The sequence below is a fragment of the Microchirus variegatus genome (genome assembly GCF_963457635.1).
Source record: "Microchirus variegatus genome assembly, chromosome: 2".
Lineage (NCBI taxonomy): Eukaryota > Metazoa > Chordata > Actinopteri > Pleuronectiformes > Soleidae > Microchirus > Microchirus variegatus.
This window is the reverse complement of record NC_139803.1, coordinates 32628587-32650497: the sequence shown is the minus strand read 5'-3', so window position 1 is coordinate 32650497 and position 21911 is coordinate 32628587. Positions and strand designations below refer to the sequence as shown.

General features: G+C 41.7%; 3 protein-coding genes across 5 annotated transcripts; 1 reads left to right on the top strand and 2 right to left on the bottom strand.

The window, feature by feature from the left end:
- Nucleotides 1-100: 100 nt before the first annotated feature.
- LOC310941442 (nuclear receptor coactivator 7) lies at nt 101-11886 on the top strand (the record flags this gene model as incomplete). The annotated part of the gene is made up of 16 exons (XM_083906619.1): nt 101-160; nt 1419-1522; nt 1869-2068; nt 3442-3512; nt 5126-5254; nt 5558-5773; nt 6469-6600; nt 6688-6872; nt 7357-7745; nt 7829-7985; nt 8573-8780; nt 8875-8991; nt 10010-10162; nt 10299-10394; nt 10775-10848; nt 11177-11886. 16 exons carry the CDS (start codon nt 101-103, stop codon nt 11310-11312), a joined length of 2427 nt encoding a protein of 808 aa, XP_083762745.1. The 3' UTR covers nt 11313-11886.
- Nucleotides 11887-12603: 717 nt separating this feature from the next.
- Nucleotides 12604-18186, bottom strand: selenon (selenoprotein N). Its single transcript, XM_083903592.1, has 12 exons — nt 17803-18186; nt 16994-17111; nt 16778-16908; nt 16485-16697; nt 16273-16397; nt 15633-15770; nt 15475-15556; nt 14269-14460; nt 14084-14189; nt 13830-13942; nt 13629-13730; nt 12604-13510 (listed from the first exon to the last, which is right to left on the bottom strand). The coding sequence occupies exons 1-12, from the start codon at nt 17989-17991 to the stop codon at nt 13343-13345; spliced, it is 1677 nt and encodes a 558-aa protein (XP_083759718.1). The 5' UTR covers nt 17992-18186; the 3' UTR covers nt 12604-13342.
- Nucleotides 18187-19371: 1185 nt separating this feature from the next.
- On the bottom strand, nt 19372-21093 carry znf593 (zinc finger protein 593). Of its 3 annotated transcripts, none has more exons than XM_083910130.1 (4): nt 21043-21093; nt 20673-20899; nt 19987-20049; nt 19372-19829 (listed from the first exon to the last, which is right to left on the bottom strand). In XM_083910130.1, the coding sequence occupies exons 2-4, from the start codon at nt 20861-20863 to the stop codon at nt 19703-19705; spliced, it is 381 nt and encodes a 126-aa protein (XP_083766256.1). In that variant the 5' UTR covers nt 20864-20899; nt 21043-21093; the 3' UTR covers nt 19372-19702. The 3 variants fall into 3 exon arrangements, with proteins under 3 accessions (XP_083766256.1, XP_083766257.1, XP_083766255.1); XM_083910131.1 differs by having other exon boundaries at nt 20991-21071; XM_083910129.1 differs by lacking the exon at nt 21043-21093 and having other exon boundaries at nt 20673-21035.
- Between the last annotated feature and the right edge of the window lie 818 nt (nt 21094-21911).

The following is a 21911-nucleotide window of genomic DNA, read 5'->3' as shown; positions in this document are numbered from 1 at the left end:
ACGTCCCCAACCCGTCCCGCCTGGACAGGAACTATCTTTCCAGTTGACGCGTCGGCGCCGACGGCTGTTGTCTGCAGTGATATCATAACACTGCAACAAGATGCGTCCATGTGAGCGCCACCCATCTCCATCTCCATCCCCATCCCTGGACAGGACACAGGTCAGTAAAGACACTGCTCCGCCCGTTTGCCTCTGCTGTTCCTGTTCATTTTATTTCATCGTTTCTTGCTCGCCTCTGATGTAATATTCGTTTTGCCTGCCATAGCCGTTATCTCGATTTTTTCTTCTCTCCGTAATGTCGAGTGTAGCTATGTTAGCTTCATTAGCAGGAGGAGAGGCAGACTGTTGTCATGTTTGAAGCTAATATGACTTGAGTGATGTTGCAGTGAAAAGATTCAGGGCGAAGCTAAAGCTAATCCTGTTGTTCATTCAAAGATGACAGGAGTCCTCACTCTCCTCTGGAGCAGAAATGAGCCTTTATTCAACTTCCTATGTCACAGTTTATGGTCATGTTTACAAAGTAAGGAAGTAAAGTGTCTCTTTCATGTTCGTTCATATTTAACAGATTTGTTGATGCCTCATACACACAAAGTGTTTGTTTTTATGGCCGATATATCAGTTTTTATAATAACACACAATTGCTTCCCTTAAATATGCATGCACTGAACATCACTTATTGTCTCTCCAATCTACACCTCACATTTGCATTCATAGGGCCACTTCATCCAAAAAATATATACAGATTTTTACTGATTTCCAGAGATAAATGTGCTATTTGATCACAGAGAAAGTTGGGCCTGAAAAAAATTATCAAAATGGACAAAAAGTCAACGTCAAAGTCACTTCCTTTAAAGAAAATAAAAGCCCTACTGTTAACTGTGTTTCTGTCAAGTTTTATGAGTAAAAATGGGTCAAATGTGGTATTTTGCTCAAGTTTTCACTTGCAAATATTGACCCCATTCTCAGTTCTCAAGAGTTTTTGTTTCTCTAAACCTGTCAGGATAAAGCCCTTTAACTTAAGTGTGCACAAAGGGAAATATGGAATGTGAAACTGTCCAGGAGGGCAGAATGTACTCCATTTGCCCCCGCATTTATATTCACTGACTGACAGAATTGATTGAAACAGAAAGCCTACTCCATTACGCTGCTGAGTGTCCGGCTCACTTGTGTTTGGGGTCATGTTGCTGCAGGTACAGTAAAGCTTTTACCAACCCCTTTTCTCTCCCTCCCTCCCTCCCCCTGGCTGTTGATTTATACAATCGGCCACTAGTACTTCATGACTTTCTCCCCTGTGTAGGTGCTCTAAACTGGGACAAGGGAAAAAGGCATGGGGAATAAAAGGAGGAGGAAGGATGCCAGCTGAGCGCCTCGCCCCTCTGTGTCTGCCACTGCTGCCAGCTTCACACTAACGACGACAGAAAATGGCTCAGTCTGTGAGGAGGCCAGAGGCTTTAGGGGCCGTGAACCACGAGAACAAGAGGGACAAAGTCAGGATCGGCTACTTTGGCAACGTCAAGAGCAGGTCAGGTTCTTTGAATGCGTGGATTCCAGGAAGGAATCTTTTATTTTAAGATGTCAAGACATTACACAGAAGACTCGTTTTCACTGGCAGCATTCGTCCACAGAGCTACAGCGTCCTGCCAGGGACACACACTTCCTCAGCACATCACGTAAAAACACCTCCCACTCCCCCATGAATAACTCTGATCAGACTGTGCTGTTTTCAAAAATGTGCTAAACAGTAAATCCTCAGGTCCCCGCTGTCTGTTTTTGAAGGAATAAACTGATTATTATTATTATTGACAGAAAATCTGAATCAGACACCACAGGTTTCTTCATAGAAAAACACTTCTCACGTTGTCTTTCAGGCTGGGCTCGAAGCTTCCTCCAGGCGTCTCTCAGCCTCCGCAGTTCGCTAAGCGGCCCTGGGAGACTCAGCCTCAGGGCCGAGTCGTGCAGGAGCCGACAGCCGGCGTCAGTCAGAGCCAGCACCAGCACGACGTGGGCCGACCTCTGAACCACATCCCCCACATCAGGAACCCCAAGCTGCGGCAGTACTACCTGCAAGGTACGCAGGCAGAGTTTGATGTCTCTGTGTAAAGATAAGGGCTGGAAGATATAGATGCTTCTACACTCACCAGCCAACTGTACAACCTGTTCCACTTATTGTTAATGCAAATATCAAACTGAATGCATTTAGGCTCAAACCAAGCATCACAATATTGATGATTTAAGTGAATTTGAACACTGGGGATTTTATCATACAATCATTTCTAGGGCAGAAAAAGAGAAAATAGCCAGTGAGGCGTTGTTCCAGATGATAGAAAGGCAACAGTAACTAACAATCAAGATTATTATCATTAACGAAAACTAATGAAATAACAAGAAAATGTATTATTTTTGTGAAAAAAATGAACTAAAACTGTAGTGAAAATGTGCTTAGTTTCTTTAATCTTTGTAAATTAATTTCATATATAATCCTTTTGGGTAGATATGAAGGTTTTATTTTCATTCATAATGTAATGTTTTTAATCTGTTTTTGTTTACGATCTGTGACATACCGTATGTAGTTAATTGGGTTGAGTTGGTTCATCTAAGTGAATCAAACCTGTAGTCTTTCATTGGGTTTCTTAATTTTGCTCATGTTTTTCCTCAGATCGAGCTCCAGAGACTCCCGGCTCACAAACCGATGTTTTCTCATTAGGGTTATTTATTATTTATGTTGTTATGTTCGGTGTCTGTTGGCTATTTGATTTTTTACCCTTCACACCAACTGCATCCAACCTCAGCACTATGATGCACATTTTCTTGTAGACTGTTATATTTGATTCAAAGATGATTGTTCATGTGTCCTAAATACATTTTACATGATCTTGCACCGATAGCAAACACGCCATACAAAACCCAAATAACTCTATGAAAAACTCAAACTAATATAAACTAAGCATTTACAAAAACCAGCAACAACCAAACCTACTTAAAACTAATTAAAGCTAACTGTTTTTAAAAAGAAAAAACTAAATAAATAATCCCTTTGAATACCTACTAGTATAGAACCGACTTTTGCACAATACAAAGAACCTTCCAATTCAATCCAACTTTATTTATAAAGCATTTTAAAAACAACAACAGCTGAAACAAAGTGCTGTACATCAGAGACAAATAAATGAAACAAATAAAGCATACAAACATGTAATAGACCATAAACAAACAATAAACACTGTAGAAAATATAAACCTTGAGCAGATGAGCTACAGCAGCAGCAGAGGATTCCTGCCACTTTATTAGTTTTGTCATTTATTAATAATAATATAATAAAATGACCAGTGAGTGATATAGATATGGTGCGGTGTTGACACACTGCTTCCTTGTACTCAGGAAGTGCTGTGGCTGCTTTGTCACGGGGTGTTGACTGAACATGTGTCCTTCTATAACACACAGGGACCTCATGGGATGTGAACAACACTGCAGTGAAGCAAGGACCGATGTCAGATGACAGCGTGAGCAACAGGGTGAGTCACATGTTTCTCGAACAGTTTTTTTACTTTGCGGGCAGCGATGGCAAGTGAAGTGCTGGCTTTACTGCTCCATCTCCATTATATCATCTGATTAGTTATGTCAGTGCAGTTTATGGTCAATGATGAGCGCGATAAAGAGCGTTCAAGGTTCAGAGTCGCTGCGCACCATGGGGAAACAGCGTCTGCTCCAGAGCCTCTTCACCAAATACAGCAGGAGGAACGTACCCTCGCACATTTACCCCGAGGTATTTTTGTCACATTTATGCTCGAGGTTAATCATAAATGAATGCTTTTTGTTGTTTTATATTGTCATGAATCTGGAAAGTGTGTGTTATCAGTGGGCTTTGTTTGCGCTCTGCTTAATAATTTACAACACCGCGTCCTTCGTTTCTCTCCTTTTCTTCTCCCCACCTGCCTATTTATTTCTTTTATGAACATTTACTACAGCTCAGTGTGTATAAGTGTTACTGGTTGTTACCACTTGGCTCATAACGGGAAAGGAAAGTAGTATAAATCCAAATATAAATGGTAAATAAAAGCTTATTTTACCTGAATGCAGTACTTTTATTCAAACCACAAAGCTTCAGATGAACGTGTGTGATTCAGTTCATTAGATGAAACTTGGTCCATTAAATGTTGAAAAAAATTGATCAGTGTTTGTCAAACCTGGAAATGAGGACGTTCTCAAATGTCTTGTTTTCTCCACGAACCAAAAAGATGAAGATTTTATGATTTCTTAGTTATGTGGACCAAAGAAAGCAGACAATGTTCACATTTAAGAAGCTGCAAAATCACTGGAAACCAGTTTTAATTTTTGAGAAAACACTCACACACATGTTGACGATTCATTAAGTAATCGAGCAATGGTTTCGGACCGAGATTAAACGGTGCTTGTCATAGCTTGTTGTGTCGTTTTTTTTCCCGCTGCACATCAACGTTTTTTGCATCTTTTTAGTGTTGTGTTTTTGAAAGATAATGTTATGTTGACATTTGTTGACATGACTATTCACGCCGAGAAATGCAACAGCACAAATGTTGACAGCAACACAGAAACACACAGTTTTTCGGTGTTCACCTAATCTGTCAGGCGCCGGTAATCTGATTAAGGTCAATGGTTCCGTCTGTTGGTCAACAAAATGTCATAGAGCCGATAATTCTTTCCTACTATAATTGAAATATTCAGCTCGGTGGACAAACTTGCTGCTTTTCTCCCCATTACTATGTTAAAACTATTTACAGAGGTGATAAGAATGTGCAGTATAGAATGTCTTATATCCTTCTTTTCAGCACCTGAGCAAAAGTAAAAAAAAAAAAAAACACTTTTTTATTTTAATTTAAACGGAAAAACTGTCTATTTTGTGACTTTTGCACAATTATTTCTATTATGCGATGTAAGTAAGAAGAGAAAAAAGAATTATAGATGACGATATGACCCCCAACATGTCCATATAAGGAGTTGTGTATTGTTCCCACTGCAATTTACCAAGCGTGCACCTATGGCACTGATCTGTGCCGTATAGAAAGCTCCTCTTTATTGAATCAGTGACTTATTAAAGCAAAAATGCGGTAATAATAAGTCACTGTTGTGTCTTATGTGTGTGTTTCAGGGTCTCCATGGGGACACAGTGTTCAGCGTCTCCTCTCAGTTCCACAGCACTGACTCATCGTCTGCTGGAGACGGCAAAACGGGTCACAGCCCTTCAACTTCATCCTCTGCTGCCCTCATTTCGAGAGAGGTAAAAGTCAACATGGTGGCATCTGACATCTGACCTACATTTGAAGGGTTTAAAGGGAAGTTTGTTTAATTTTCCAATTGAATTACAAGCACACAGTCCCTCAACCAGTTTTGTGAGACCCATGACACAGAATATACTCTCTGTTGCTGTAGTTTAATGTACTGAAGTGTTCTATTCTAGCAGCTTTTAACCCCCTCGGCCACACAACCCTCATTTAGAGCTCAGATGTGACAACAAACAGAGAAGTGGGGGAGATGCAGGCTCTGATGCAGAAACAGGAAGTAGTCACTCCTATCACCAAAGTGTATCTATTTCAATGTCAGAGCTATTCTTATCATGGCCTCCATTCTGAAGCAGCTGCTCGTGCCGAAGGGAAGAAGCACCTCGAGCAGTCGGGGAGCGTCGCAGCAGCAGCAGAACCCAGACTCTGGCCCCAGAGAGACGGACGGAGACTGTGTGGACGCCACCGCTGCGCCGCCGCACTCCCCCTCACCTGAGGCAGAATATGACAAACTGCTGGTAAGGAGATGGAAACATTCATATTTACTTATTGAATTAAGTGCATTTTCTGAAGTTTGAAGTCCAATTTTAGCATTTCATTATGTTTTTAGTCCATTTATTTTAGAACTTTTTGTAAGATTTCACATCAGAATTGTGATTTAATGTTTACATGATTTAGTTAAAGACTAAAATTAATTATTTTTGCAATATCATTAAGGATTAGACACATTTGTGTCGATTAACTTGGTCTTTTTGACCTCATTAATGACTTAAAAACTCAGCTGGCCCACATTTAAAATGTAAAACCAATGCAGATGCATGAAAGGCCTGTAAAAAGAAAACTGTCCTTTGTACACCTCAGAGTTTCATAAAAACATTTAAAAAAATGTGTACTGCAGCAGCAGTCACAGTTATTTCTCTTTTCTCTTTAAAGTTTAAAATAAACGAGTTTGACCTATTTAACACCAGGTGCAACTCAAAGTGCATGAAATCAAGAAGGTGACACAATATTAGCTACAGCATTAGTTTCTCTGAATGAGAATGAATAGGAATATTTGAGGGACAGTGAACAATGTTTGTCTAATTTTTCCTCATTGTTTCTGGTGGGGAAAGTGTATTGAACATAACTGTAAACTGTTCAGTAAACAGGTAATAATCACTTTATATTTACTATGTACACATTTGTAAACACTGATTCTGTGTGATGTTGTCAGGACGTGGAGGCGTTTCCTTTGCCTGATGGACAGCTCTGCTTATTGGCTCTCCCGCCCGAGTGCTGTCAGGGGGAGGGACCAGAGGCCATGCCGTACCTCAAACTCTTCTGCCGCTACATAACCGACCGTAAGGTGGGGAAGTAAGAATGTTTGTGTTTGATCTTCACTGTCAGTGTAGACATCAGTTGGCTAACGGTGATGTTTTCTGTCTCTGTGCAGGGCGTCGTGTCCGGGATCCTGTTGGTCACGTCCAAAAAGATCTTCTTTGACCCGTGTAAGACGCTGGCGGTGGTGAAGGAGCACGGCTGCGAGGAGTATCTCCTGTCGTGCTCCGTCGACAGCCTGGCGTCTGTCGCCTTCTTCTCCGATATCTCACACGTGCACTTCAGCACCTCCCAGCAGAGGTCAGCAAAATGTCACTTTCTTCTCACATGCAATCCAATCCATCTTTTACTGCTTTATCCTCCTCAAACAACAAGCAACCATTCACTCTCACAGTCAATTTAGAGTGACCAATTTACCAAATGTGCAATACCAAACATGCAATATGAGGGGGGCGGTATTGCATGGTTTGCAGATTGCAAAATCAGAGAGAAGGAGCGGGCAGAAACATAATGCTTTTTTGGTCCTGCTCCCAATTTACAATATCATATAATTACACAATTAATTAATGTATATGTACTGCATGTATGCATACTGTATAAAACAATGTACACCAATACAATACAACATTGTAACATCATGTTGTACGATAATAAACTGACTAATGAAAAAAATTAAATAAGATATACATACATACACACATATACTCATATAGTATAATCATATATTGCCATCCATGATTTTATTTCATTGAGACAATCCACATATTTATGTTTTCTTTTTTAGGAGAAAAGGAAAGAAATTCCTCCAGAAATTAAAAGCCACCAAAAGCCGAGCTGCCGCTTTCCCGAGCCACAAGGCGGAGTCGCTTCCCACTCTGGTGTCTGCAGCTTCCTCGGATTTGTCCAGCCTGGCTCTGGATCAGACCAGAGAGGCGGCAGATGGTGGTGGTGGTGGTGGTGGTGGTGAGGAGGCAGAGAGCAGAGACATGGCAGAGGCCGAGCACATGCTGGACAGCAGCCTTCTGGAGCTGCTGTCTGAGACGTCCGTCGGCGGCCTGGGAGTCGCCGTGCTGAGCAGCGCCGCCTCCTTCTGCTGTGTCGGTCAAGAGGTGACGAGTGGAGTGAAGCACGTGGACGACAAGGGGAAGTTTCATGTGAAGAGTCAAACCACAGGTGCACATACGAGTCTGTCTGTGTCATTTTTGTGGTTTTATTTTCTACAGCGTGTCTCAATGTGTGTGTGTTTTGTGTCCCAGAGCCTCAGAGATCATCAGCAGGTGCTGGGAGGCTGATGTTTGTTCGTCTGCGGGTTCAGTCGCCTGCAGGGAAGAAACAGCTCGGAGAAGGACCTCACCTGGGCTCCACCAAAGCCTCGTCTCAACGGGACGCCTGGCTCGCCCTCTCACAGGAAAGGTAATTCTACATATGTATATATAACAATTTTTTTATAAAGCTAGTAGTATTGTTGACGCACAGTACGCACTCTGGGTAAACACAGATCGAGTGAGTCTGTATTTGTTTAGCTGCAGCTTTTGTGCATTTAAATGATGCCAAACCTGTTTTCTTGTGTCTAAAAACCTCTATCCATGACATTTGTCTACATGCGGTGCTTGAAAATTGGTCGTTATTTATGTCCTGTTTTTATATATAATGCTCAAGAAAGAACAAAATAGGGAGATAAAAGTGTCAAATAAAGAACCCCTTGTCCGACTCAGCTGTGACGAAGAAAATTAGCCTTTGTTGTTGTTCATTAACCCATACGCCCACTCTTTCCTCGCCATTATGGAAACATTAACATCATCCTGACAATCATGTCATGATTTCTCAGATTAAAGTCAGAATTCTCAGATTAAAGAAAAAAAGTCAGAATTTTCAGATTAAAGTAAGAAGTCAGATTAAAGAAGAGTCAGAATTCTCAGATAAAAAAAATAATAAAAATAATAATAATGTTCATAACAGCACATTAAAAGTGTCTAAAAAGTCTCCTCCTCCCCCTGCAGTGCTGATGAGCTGTATGCCTACCTGACACACAGTCGGCCAGACCTCTGTGTTCTTGAGGGAGAAAAGGAGGAGGAGCAGGGGGAGGCAGAGCGTGAAGAAGAGGAGTTTGTACTGATCGAGGACAAAGAGGAAAGGGAGGATGACATGAACGAGGAGGAGGAAGAGGAAGTGTTCCAGAGGCACCGCGGCTCTGGGGAGGACTGGGAGGTGAGTGGGTGTTGTGGTCTTGACAGGAGAGCAGTGAGTGAAGAGGCTGAGACATGTTTCTCAATTCTTATATGTGTGTTTCGTTGTTTTGCAGATGGTTTTGATGGAAGAGAACGTGGACAAGGCGACCCTGGTCATCGACAGGGATCCTGAAGGACTCGGTGTTATCATGGAGAACAGCCTCATACTGGAAGCCTCACATGTTAGAGAGGTGAGCGACTAACTCTGTGTACTGTCGCCTGAAGTCTTTCCTTTAGTGTGAATTCACTCATTCCAGCACTAAAATCTAACTATTTCTTCACTGGGCCTGAACCAAGTGGTAACTGGTGGTGACTCCCCCATAAGAGTCTAATCTCACCCTTTTAAGCCTTGAGATTTGCGGTTTGGCTGGTGCCACGTTGACGTTTTGCAGCCGGGAGTTCACAGACAGACGTCAACCAATCAGAGCATCACACTGTTCACTCATCTATTTTCCTCAAAATTGGAACACAATTTACAAAATTGATATGCTGAGACTACATTATTTTCCCATTGAAAAAGAATGGATTGAAAAACTGTTATTCAGTATATTCTTACTGGTTTAATCCAACAAAACCGGGAGACTGCAGCCACTTTTTTTACTTTGTGTACGTCCTGTACTTTCTGCTGCTCACACGACACATAGCCAAAAACATACTTTGCTTTAGTCATGTTGTGTTCTTGAAGCAAAGAAGGTCATTGGCTCGCCTTTCTGAGTTTGCATGTTCTTTGCATGTGTGCATGGATTGCTCTGAATTCTACTGCTGCCTCTCTCAGTCCAAAAACATATAGATAGATCAGGTTTTGAGTGGAGACTCTACACTGACCATCAGTGTGAATGTGGGTGAGGGGAGAAGAAGAAAGTACAAGACACAGAATAAGGGAATGTGGTAACGGCCTACATGTAATATGCAAACAGTGAGATAGCAATAATATAATACATTGCAGTGCTAAAAGTGCGAAAGCAGCAGGTTATATACAGTCATATATTGGAGGGAGGTTATCAGTCAGATTGTCAGTTTGTGCAGTCTGTTTTTAATTCAGGGGAAAGTAACTCCCCTCAATAGATCATTAATAAATAATCGAGTGCATCTAGCTCTATATCCAGAGTACAAGAGATTATTAATGTACATGTAGGTATCTCTGTTGAGTGTCCATGTGTCCTGACATGGTCCTGTTTCCTGTGTCTATGATTTCATTTTTTCTCCCAGTTATGTAAGGAACTTCCCGCTCGGACCGTCAGCCGCACCTGGCAGCTGGCGTACAGCGTGTCCCGTCACGGCGCCAGCCTCAAGTCTCTCTACAGGAAACTCAGCAGGACGGACTCTCCCGTGCTTATCGTCATAAAGGACGCTCTCGACGAGGTAAAAACACGCGCGCACACACATCACTCATGCCACTAACAGGTGTCCCAAAACATCCTTAAAAGGAAAAGGTCTGCTGAAACCTCTATTTTTACTTCACCTCATTAATTGTGACTTTTTTTTAATCTTTGGTCAGATATTCGGGGCTTTCCTCTCTCATCCTCTGAGGCCCAGTGAGACATTTTATGGCACAGGAGAGACTTTTCTCTTCATGTTGCACCCTCGCTTCAAGGTGAGTCTGCATCTCAAGCCATATTTAACTTCACTTCACCCCCAAAAAAATATACATTTTTTTCACTAATTTCCACACGTCTCGTTACGACAACAGAACAGAAAAAGTTGGGATTGAAAAAAGTAAATAAAACTGCCAGAAAGTCGAAAGTCACTTCCTTCAAAGAAAATAAAAGCCCTACACTGCTCTGTACTGTGTTTCTGTTAAGATTTGAAGTTTATTAAAGAATATTTAACTTAATTTATGCTGTAAAACGCCAGAGGCTTTTTGAAGATCACACAACATTAAGGCAAAAAATAAATTGGTAAAATCACTAAGATCAGAAGTGAAATGTTTGCAGTATTTGTGATGTGTCTTTGTTGTGTTTGTGTGTCTCACAGTGCTTCAGGTGGACAGGAGAAAACTCTTTCTTCATTAAAGGAGACTTGGACTCCTTTGCCATTGGTGGAGGCAGGTAATGTCTTTTTTTTATTATTATTCCTCTTCACTTTTTCTCCTGCACGCAGCTCACAATTGCAAATGATAGATAGATAGATAGATAGATAGATAGATAGATAGATAGATAGATAGATAGATAGATAGATAGATAGATAGATAGATAGATAGATAGATAGATAGATAGATAGATAGATAGATAGATAGATAGATAGATAGATAGATAGATAGATAGATAGATAGATAGATAGATAGATAGATGCAACAATAAAATACAGTACATTCAACACTAAAAACAGTAAAGTAATTGTGACTTTTTCTGCCTTGTCTGTCTGTATTTCCTACAGCGGTCACTTTGGCCTGTGGGTGGATGAGAACCTGTACCTGGGCCGCAGCAGCCCCTGCTACACGTTCAACAACTGCTGCCTCTCCGAGACGGACGACTTCCGCATCATGGAGCTGGAGGTGTGGACGTTTAACTGAGCGAGCTGAGCTGGGGCAGAACGATTCGCTTTCCTTTCGCTTGAGAAGCCGCCGCCAATCAGCTTCACCGAGACGACATTTATCGCTGAGCTAATAGACAAAAAGCAGCTGCTGCACACATTTCACGGTAGCATCCATTTATTTAAAAAGACTAAGCAGTGACATCAAACTGGACGTGTCGGTGGGATGGAGTGCTGTGGATTCTCATGAACTGACCTGAGAACAGTGACTCATTCCTGTGGTTTCAGTAACCACACTGAAGAAGTGTGTGTGTAGAGCTTAACTGTGAGGAAACTGGATTCTCTTGTGTGGTTGAATAGTTAACACATCTCAGAATATGCACATTGCTCTTTATGTGAATAGGTTACTTTGAGATGCTGTTGTTTCTGACGTGGACATAGGTTCTGCATGTTCAAACACACATTTATCGCCATATGAATAAATTGAAATACTGCACGTGTGTACAGACAGACTGAGAACAGGAAGCTTCACAAAAAGCTTTTGAATTTGAGGGGGGGGGGGGACACATTTGTACTTCTTCAGTCAGTCCTGAAAATCTCATTAATGCCTAATATACTTGACTCATACACCACTGCTGTTTAAAACATCTGCAGTGCTGCCATTTATTTAACTGTGTCTGTAACATGCGCTAATAATAATAATAATTGTACAGTGTCACACTGTAGATTACTAAATAAATATCAGCACAATGTGAAAATAATGTTGGGACAGAACATTTACCATTTAATTTGTTAAAAAAACAACAACAACAAGAAACATGTTTATATCAACTGAATTCCAAACACATTACTCGTTGATGGGAGTTTGATTCTCATTAGAATTGCGACCTTTAATTGATTCTAACTGACTTTAAATGAATCACCAACTCCTTTGATTGTGGATATAAGTATATCTTTGACATTTGAGGACATTATTTCAAGGTTTTCCAGCATTTTACATCAAGGACTTAAATAACTTAAAAAATTTGGTAACACTTTAGATTAGGGAACACATATTCATCATTAACTAGGTGCTTACTAACATGCATATAAGTAGCATACTAGCCCTTTATTAGTAAATATTAAGCACATATTAACACCTTATTTAGGAAAAATCTTAATCAATGTCGTAATAAAGGTAGAATAAGATGTTAATATGTGCTTAATGATTACTAATAAAGGGCTAGTATGTAGTAGTAGTACTTTTATATGTTAGTAAGCACCTAGATAATGGTGAATATATGTTCCCTAATCTAAAGTGTTATAAAAATAATAGGTCATAAAGGATGTTCTCTACTTTTTCTTAGTTTAAAAGATAAATTACAATTTGGTTCCATTGAGTTACATAAATACAGTATGAAGTAATAACGTTGTGCTCAACAGCGATCATACATGTTACAAAACAAGGTTCTTTGGTGTGGTCACGTCTTCAGAATCAAACACACAATGTAACAAAAACATTTGGTTTCAAACTTAAAAAGTACACAAAAATAACAGAATTTATATACTTTTTTTTTCACTGTCCTGTTTTGTTTTTTATCCCTGCTGCCTTTTGTCCCGTGAGTCAGAAAGCGTGTCCCCCTCCAGCGGCCCTCGACAGGAACATCAGACGTTACCCGGCCCATGCGGAGCTTTCAGGCAAAGACTTCACAAACTGTCGAAAACACACAACTGGAGGAGGCGCCGTCTCTGCTTCACTCTGCTGTTAAATATTGCATTTAAGAGGATATTTATCAAACGTTCTGCCGTGTTGTGATGCACTACTGATTTATATTTAGCAGGACACGCTCAATAATAGCTTGGCAGACCCTTTTGCCTCTATTTTATACCGACATTAATCAGCAGCTACAAGCAGACGGAGTGCATTTAAAACGCACTTGTCGCTGCTCTGTGTGTCATTAAAATAACAGTGCAGTATACAAACTCTTTGCCACGACACAAATACTATCATAAAACTTGTGACCGTGACCAAACAGGAGTTAAGTCAAAGATGTTTCTCAGCTGTTGATGCTGAGTTTAGTCTCTCTGAATTTACTGTGCCAGGTACTCCTTTGCTTTCTCCAAGCCCTCTTTCAGGAAGTTGATGTAAGTGGACGTGGACGGGTCCTCGAATCCGGAAGAGAAGCTGAAAGCAGGTCCTTCCTCCTCCGGCTTCATGGCTGTCAAGTCCAGGAAGTGGTTGGCGTTGATGTGGTGGACCTGAAACCACACACGAGATAAATAAAGAGACACTTCTCTCTGGGGCTCCGTACGGTAGCAGATATAATTAATATGATGGATTTAATTCAAGGATTTTATGCTTTATTTGATTACTCACAATGGTTCCATTTGGCAGAGCCACCATCATCTCCACAGGGAAGTTGTAATTCTCCAAATGTAGGCGAACCTTCTCGCTCAGCGCAGAGTTCTGCTCGTCAGACTGACAAAAGAAGACGCTCACAGTGAAGAGGTTAAACATTGAATGGCTGACCTTAAAGCAGGATAGAAACATTTGTCCCAGTCTTTCATGACTGCTCACCTGCATGTTCTCCAGCTCTTTGACCAGAGACCAGCTGCTGACGAAGCTCTGGTTGAGCAGGGCCAGGACGGGCGAACTTTCCAGGACTGTCTCCCGGAGAGTTCGCCCCGAACCTACAGACACAGAGGGAGACGGGGGAAGATTAAGAAGCCATAAAAACACAATAATGTAAAAGTTTGCCTTTAAAACAACACTTTTCATAACATGAATGATTTGAAATTCACACTTTTCTGATCACGTGTTAATGATCTGACCTCAGCAGGACTGGTCGTCTAAGGCTCCCCACAGCAGTATGGAATGCACCAGCTTCTTCTCCGCTTGGGCTCGCTCAAAGGCCTCTGAAAACTTCAGGTAAGGCACCTGGGAGGAAGCACAGTGAGAGACAACTGGGTGTGCTGATGATTCTTAGTTTAAAAACATCAGTGATGTGGACGTTTACCTTCTTGAACGGGTAGAGCGTGACCTCCAGACGTCGGGCAGCTTCCTGCCGACTGATCTCCGACGTCCAGTGGATGTCTTCAAAGATAAACTGGATCGGCTCAGTGCCGCCGCCGTCTCTGCTGTCGATGATGTTTCCCTCCTCGTCCACGATGATGGACGGCGTGGACGGGCCTGTGGACTGCAGCTCTAACTGTGGACACAGGAAAACACTTTGAAGTCAGTTTTATGGTGATGTACTGTATATTAGAAACATAATTTAGAAACCCTTAACCTGTTCCTGCTGCATGGTAACCATCATTCATTCACCTGTCCTCGCCATTCACCTGTCTGTCATCATCATTTATTCACCCGTCTGTCCTCATCATTCATTCACCTGTCTGTTCTCATCATTCATTCACCTGTCCTCATCACTCACCTGTCCGCGTCGTTCACCTGTCTGTCCTCATCATTCATTCATCTTTCCTCATCGTTCACCTGTCTATCCCCATTCCTACCCGTCTGTCCTCATCATTCATTCCCCTGTTTTCATCGTTCACCTGTCTGTCCTCATCATTCATTCACCTGTCCTCATCACTCAGCTGTCTGCGTCGTTCACCTGTCTGTCCTCATCATTCATTCACCTGTCCTCATCGTTCACTTGTCCTCATCATGCATTCACCTGTCCATATCATGCATTCACATGTCCTCATCATGCATTCACCTGTCTTCACCATTCACCTGTCTGTCCTCATCATGCATTCACCTGTCCATATCATGCATTCACATGTCCTCATCATGCATTCACCTGTCTTCACTATTCACCTGTCTGTCCTCATCATGCATTCACCTGTCTTCACTATTCACCTGTCTGTCCTCATCATGCATTCACCTGTCTTCACCATTCACCTGTCTTCACCATTCACCTGTCTGTCCTCATCATGCATTCACCTGTCCATATCATGCATTCACATGTCCTCATCATGCATTCATCTGTCTTCACCATTCACCTGACTGTCCTCATCATTCATCTGTCCTCATCATTCATTCACCTGTTCTCAAAACGTAACAAAGTACAGTACTTACAAAAAAACATGTAAAATTACAAATTTAAGTACACAAAAGTGAGTAAATGTAATGTAATTAATTCATTTCCACCTCTAATGGTAATCAATTAAATGCAGTCTGTTTCAGGAAGTATGATATAAAATAACCATCATTGTGTTACCTGCGGCAGGTATCCGATGTCCACCTCCATGTTGCTGCTCTCGCTGGCGCCGTACAGCCACTCCATGTCAACATTCAGAGACCTGGGACACAGCAGTGACACGTCATAATGAGCTTATTAAAGCAGCACCGGCATTCGGGACAGTTAAAATGCCTCACCTGTCGTTAGGGACGTAGAGGTGGAAGTGGCGGACGTGAGACGCGTCTTTGGCGAGGACGATGTTCCCCGTGAACTGACCCGGGGTGAACCAGAAGGGGAAGTCTGGGACGTCGTTCAGCTGGAACTCGCCGTGGATCCTGAGGAGAGGAAGGTGAGTTTCAAACGATTTCAGTGACCCAACGTCGTTCAGTCACAAACTCTGTTTAATCTATCACAGAGGTCTGGTTATTTCTGTGTATACCTTTTTTTAAGTAGAGATTTATTTTACATCAGAAATACATTTATTGTGTACTATATATCATTCCAGTACCAAAACAAACACTTTTATTTTGAAATTCCTGATACAATACATGACATAACTGTAAACTCTTATCTCCCACAGCTATTAAACAGTTGCTTTTTCTCAAAAAGTTTGACTTTTTTTACACTTGACCGGCCCCCAACTCACCAGGTCATTTGAGTTTGAAATTTAAAAATCAAGCATATTTTAAATTTCACATATCTGGTTCCAAGCAGAGCTGATTTTAATTATTAAACCAATTAATTCCTGACATTTACAGGACAAAAGTCAGGACTAATGCAAAGACACAACTTCAACAAAGAGATGAAAAAGCATCACTTTAGTTGTCTCTTCCTCACCTGAAGACAATGTCGTAGTAAAAGTCGTTGCTGGCACGGATGCAGGCGACCGTGCCCTGAGGAGCGAAACGGGATTTGACGAAGGGCCGAGGATGAAACATACTGAGCAGGGAGTGGATGAGCACCTGTGAAAGGAGAGGAGAGGAGGAGCAGCTGTGAGTTTTCAGAAAGAAATTCACCCTCAAACATTAGGAGTGCGTTTCTGAGCATACCTCTTTGCCTTTCGGGGTGGGCGGGTGGTAACGGTTGTTGGGCAGGTATCCAGTAAAAATGTTGAGCTCGCTCGGAATCAGCCACCACGAGTCGCCCACTTCCGCCTTGTTCTTCGGGGGCAGGAAGACCCTGAACTGGCTGGCAGAGAAGGACGAGGACGGCACCACTGGGCTTTTCCACGATCGGAGGCCACTCAGGGAGCTGTGAGAGACCTGTGAGCGATGGGTTTCATTTCATTTAATGTCTAAATACCAATTAAAACAAAACAAAATGCAGTCTTGTCTTGTCTTACCCCCAGGAAACCATCCTTGCTTTTTGTCATCGAGCTGAGCAGGAGAGGCTGCATTGTGGCCGCCAGTGTCAGAGTCTCTCCATAAGGGTCATGGATCACTTCTTCCTCAACGTCCACAGGGGGTGAAATGCCTGTGAGGAGGCCGGAGACATTAGAATGAATCTGATGTTTAATCATACAGTTGAGAGAGAGAGAAAGACAAAAAAATTGATTTACCTGTGAGTTTCTCAGCAATAGGTTTAAACTCCTCTGGACTGAGATAGAGGTCATGATCGGTGTCTAGGGAGGAGAAGAGGAAGAGCCCCTCTGCGCCCAGACTACGAACACTTTCCTCCTGTTGGGGGATGAAACGAATTGGAGAGATATTTTTCCATGTCATTTCTCACACTTCACAGATTTTCAATGCAAAATGAGGGCAGGGAGTCAACAACATGGAACTTGCAACACAAACACACAGGGAAATATAGACATAATCAGTGCTGCAGATGTGTATTTTTTTTTTAACTTTTACTGATGACAACAGCACATGAGAGTAAGTTAAAGCATTTTTGCTTTAGCCTCGGCAGGCCTGGTCTGGATAGACATCAGCCCAGAGGCCACAGATTCCTGGCAAGTGTTTGTGAAAGTCAGACCCAGACCACCCTCTCTCTCTCTCCCTCTCTCTCAGACAGATTCGTGCTTACAAGCCTGTGTACAATGGAGGTACAAAGGGGAGGAGGCACAGGAACAACTCAGAGAGCCTCTGTGGCCTAATTACAAGTGTGAATTTACACAGGAGGTTGAGGTTTAAACAGCTGGAAGCCAGAGCCACAACAGCAACATCCCCTAATAAAACTAATAAAACACAGTATGTGCTGGAAAAACTGCAAACAATGTTACATCAATCATAAAAGTCTGAACATTCACTTAAAACTTCGCAGGGTTTATGGATGATACTGTACATTTTACACATTTGCTGTTTTCATAGTAAAATAAATAAGCATTTATGGGCATGTGTGTAACATTGTTGTAGATATGGGTCTTACGTGTCGCCTGAGGATCCGGCTGTCCTGATAATACTTGATCCCAAAGGCGAGAAGAGGCACAGCAGCGACCATCAGCAGGGTCCACACGCCCCGGTACACCCACCGCCCGGAGCCCGGAGTCTGGTGTCCATTCTGCGGGGAGACTCTTTTCTCATCCTCGGGGATTCCGTTATTCACGTCTGCGGCCATCCTCGATCCTCCACCGCGGCGGCTATTTAAAACGAGGACATGGTGGTCGTGTGTGACAACCAGAGAGCTACAAAACACCGTACCGTAAGTGGAAACTTCCTCATTTAAAGTCCCCAGAGATGTACCGAGGTGTTGTACAGTCGGTTGGCCGGGACCGCGTGTCTTTTTTCGGCCGTTACGATCGCTGGCGACAGATGTGGAAGATTGGCTGAGGGTAACAGATTTCTTATTTCCCACATCCAGTCTCGAGCCATCAGGATGTGGTTAATACGCGTCAAATTAGCGAAGTAGAGACGCGACAAAAACCGGATGTGTGAAGTTTTTGGTGTCAAAATAAAAGCGTCCTCTGGTAGCTGTATATACATGACGAGACATTTCCGGTGTGACAAACAATACTTGTGATTATTTTTGTTTGTTTTGTTCCGTATTACAGAAGCATTTCTGTTTTCCTGCCAGTTTTGACGAGATTTTGAAATAACCCGGATTGCACACACGGCACATTCAAAGCCCACATTTTATTATGAAAACCGTGACCGGATAACTTTCGTTATACACTATTTCGAGCTTGACAGTGGTCAGAACTTGGCTGAGGAGTCACATTTAAAGGGGCAGGGTCGTATTGTTCATCCCAGGAATGTCTGCTGCTAACAACCTTCAATTATACGTTTCCTTGCCAGAGGCGTCTCATTAAAAGTATTTTTCTTTTTTCTAACTCTTCATGTGATAGCGAAGGTTGTTTCTGCTGGACTGCACTTTAGGATTTTAGGATGTGAAATTCACAATGAATTCATTATTTATAGACCTTAAGGGGAGGCTGCTTATAAAAGAGTAAGTCACTAATGTGCATCTTGACACATGTGCACAAGATGCACATGTGTCAATGTGCATCTTGGACACATTGATTTGAAGTTTCCTACCTTAAAATGAAGTAACACCATTTATGAGATGCTTCAACAGTTTTTCCTTCACATATTATTTAATGTTGATTTTTATGCCTGCAGAGATAATATGTAATAATTTGTAATCACAGGTCACAGCTCAGCTCATTTATGTTTTGCCAAAAAGACACACATTTAAATCTCATTTTAATGATTGGTCATTTATGTGAACCACTTACTGTGTTTTACTGTTTGGTGTTGACAGCAAAAAAACTGATGAAGTGATTTTTAAAATATCCTGAATCTGTGTCAGTGTCACCCCCTAAAAAACAATGAAATAGTTTCTTCCTGAGGCCATAACCTACATCCCCAGATTTGTATTTCATTAAAAATCTGCCCTTGAAATGTTTTGCTATGCTTCTCACAAAGTAAAGGGTAAAACAAGCATTTTAAATGGGTAAAGAAAGAAGAAAATAAACATCATCATTTTTTGTGAAAGCAATTTTGTTGCACATTTATTTCATCAGAACCTCCTCAAAACATCTCTCCAACCACTGTGTGGTGTGTGGTACAGATGCAATCTGACTAAATCTACTCTGTTACATAGATAATTATTATTTACACAGGTGATTTGTTTGCGTCGCAGCACCCAGTGTAGGTAAAGTAACGCTTCCCTGATTCTGGTGATACCCAGAAGTTTCACAGCCAGTTCCAGTTTATGACAGCTGGCCGAGAAAGAAACGTGACTCGTCACAAAAAGACTGTGACAGCGGGGGATATGTATTCCGTGACTCAGAGATAATCAGTCCATAATATGTTGTGTGCACAGCTCGTCAGTCCATGTCCTCCTCCACCTGCTGTGTCTTCACTTCAACAGCCTTCGGAGCGATGTAGGATCCCATCCCGGCTGCTCTGTCTGCCTCCGCCTGGGTGTAGGGTTCCTCTCTGAGCTCTTTCAGCCTGGACGGAGAAAATAAAGAGGTGAGCTGTGTAACATAAAATCACTACAGATGCCTTAATGTTGTTCTGTGTTACATCAGATAAAATCCCTACTGGATTAATGCATGACATGTGTTGTTTATGTCACACAGAATGAACAGATTCTCCGGTGCCTTACCGTTTTTTGTGCACTTTAGTTTTAAAGTGCTCCTTCAGGGCTTTCATGTCCACGAAATATCTCCTGCAAGACAGAAAGGGAACAAGCAGTTGGTCAGTGGTTATAATAGTTTGGGATCTTTAATTAGTTTTAGAGTGGGTTTGCTATTTGTATTAGGTGCAAGATTCAAAAAGTTGATAATAATAAGTATTGTGTCTCAAATACAACCTTTCAGAATTGCCAGCAGAGAAAAAATTACTTTTAGTTTTATAAACAACACAATTCAGTTTCAGTTAGTTGTTGTTTTACTATAAACTCTAGTTTTTATTTTTTATTGTTTTAGTTTGCGTTAACTATAATAACCCTGGTCAGTGATTCGAAACCTGACACACACACATACATGCCTGATAAACAATTACAAGTTATTTCCCTGTCCAAACTATTGGTTCTGTCTCCATCTTAAAATATGTTTAGATGTTTGAATATTGTATTTTATTCTGTGTATTCATCACCAGTTTTTTGTGTCTAATACATCTGATATTTCCTGATGTTTTTATTTCCTATCCAGGGTCTGCAGGTTAAAAATAAGTCTGCGGCTAACTTTCGATACATTTACACAAATGCTTATTAATGCACATTGTCCCTAAATGCTGTTACACATAACTGTGCCATATATCCTGTAGTCCAGTGTCCAGGGCCAAACTTACGCGCAGTGTAAACAGTAGTGCTGTGCACATCCTGTCACGTCGTAGTCCACCTCCTGGTTCAGCAGCTTGGACGCAGTCTCAGCCTTCAGGTCTGTGTGGATCTGGTCCAGGTCTTTAGTCCTGCGCTTTGTCTTCCACAGCTTGCCGGGATTCTTCTTCTTGTGGCTCCCTTTCGACTTGGACTTCCCCATGTTTTTGTTGACACCACAGAACCGGACGAAGCTGGACTGCAGGGGTCACCACAGTATAACGTTACGAGTTAGCGATCATATACGAAAATAAGTCGTTGACAGGAGCTTGTATATTCTTTCTATTTACAGTTTCACGGCATAAAACCACCAAACCAGGTCCGTTCTGGGAAGTTGCTTACTTTCACACGTGCGGCCGAGAGAATGGATGTATTTCCGGGTCAAAACCAAACGTTACATACACCAAGTCACCGACAGAGGGCGCCAAATATCCGTGTTTACAAAAAGGGTACACTCAACTGTCAGTGAGCAGCACTGAAACCTCTTCTTTACATTCACTTCGTTATATTTCTGAGATATTTCGATTTTTTTTGTTACAGTGTTGTAATGTAACAAGGTATTTAATGTAAAACGTTGACTTTAAAATGCAGCCAGATGCTACTTCTTCTTTTTTTTTTTTTTTTTTCATTTCTTGAATTCTTTTACATAATGGTATGATCCTAGTCCAGGGGTCTGCAACCTTGAATGAAAAGAGCCATTTTTGTCCCCTCTCCACGCAAATAAAATTAATCTGGTGCCACAAAACCCATTTGACCTGTAAAATTAAGATAATATTGCATGTAAAGTGTCACAATTATAATTTTTAATGGAAATGTAACCAAATCTAAGCCACACAGGAGTGGGGGAAAATGAAAAGAAAAAATGCCTTTCTTTCCACATCTGGAGTCAAATAATATATGTTTATATATATATATATATATATATATATATATAATATGAGATGAGTCCAAGTCCGTCCCTGGCCATAAATAATACATCTCACTGAGGGCTGTGATTGAACACCCCTGCTCTCACCTATTCACGCATAATTGTATCAAAACTAGATCAAAGGTACAAAGGTCAACGGTGGTCTTAGATAATATTAAAGGTCATCACAGGTCCCCACAAAGAGCCAGATGTGGCTCTCGAGCCGCAGGTTGCAGCCCCCTGTCCTCGTCTGTCCTCGCATGTCATTGGCCGCATGGTGTGTCCAGCAACTAAAGTCCCGCCC

Bases quoted from the DNA above. Each gene is read 5' to 3' on its own strand.
- znf593 (XM_083910130.1), bottom strand. From the start codon at position 20,863: ATGGGGAAGTCCAAGTCGAAAGGGAGCCACAAGAAGAAGAATCCCGGC. The intron at 20,050-20,672 runs GTAAGTTTGGCC...TCTGTCTTGCAG, and splicing joins CACTACTGTTTACACTGCGC to GAGATATTTCGTGGACATGA. The intron at 19,830-19,986 runs GTAAGGCACCGG...TTCTCCGTCCAG, and splicing joins ACTAAAGTGCACAAAAAACG to GCTGAAAGAGCTCAGAGAGG.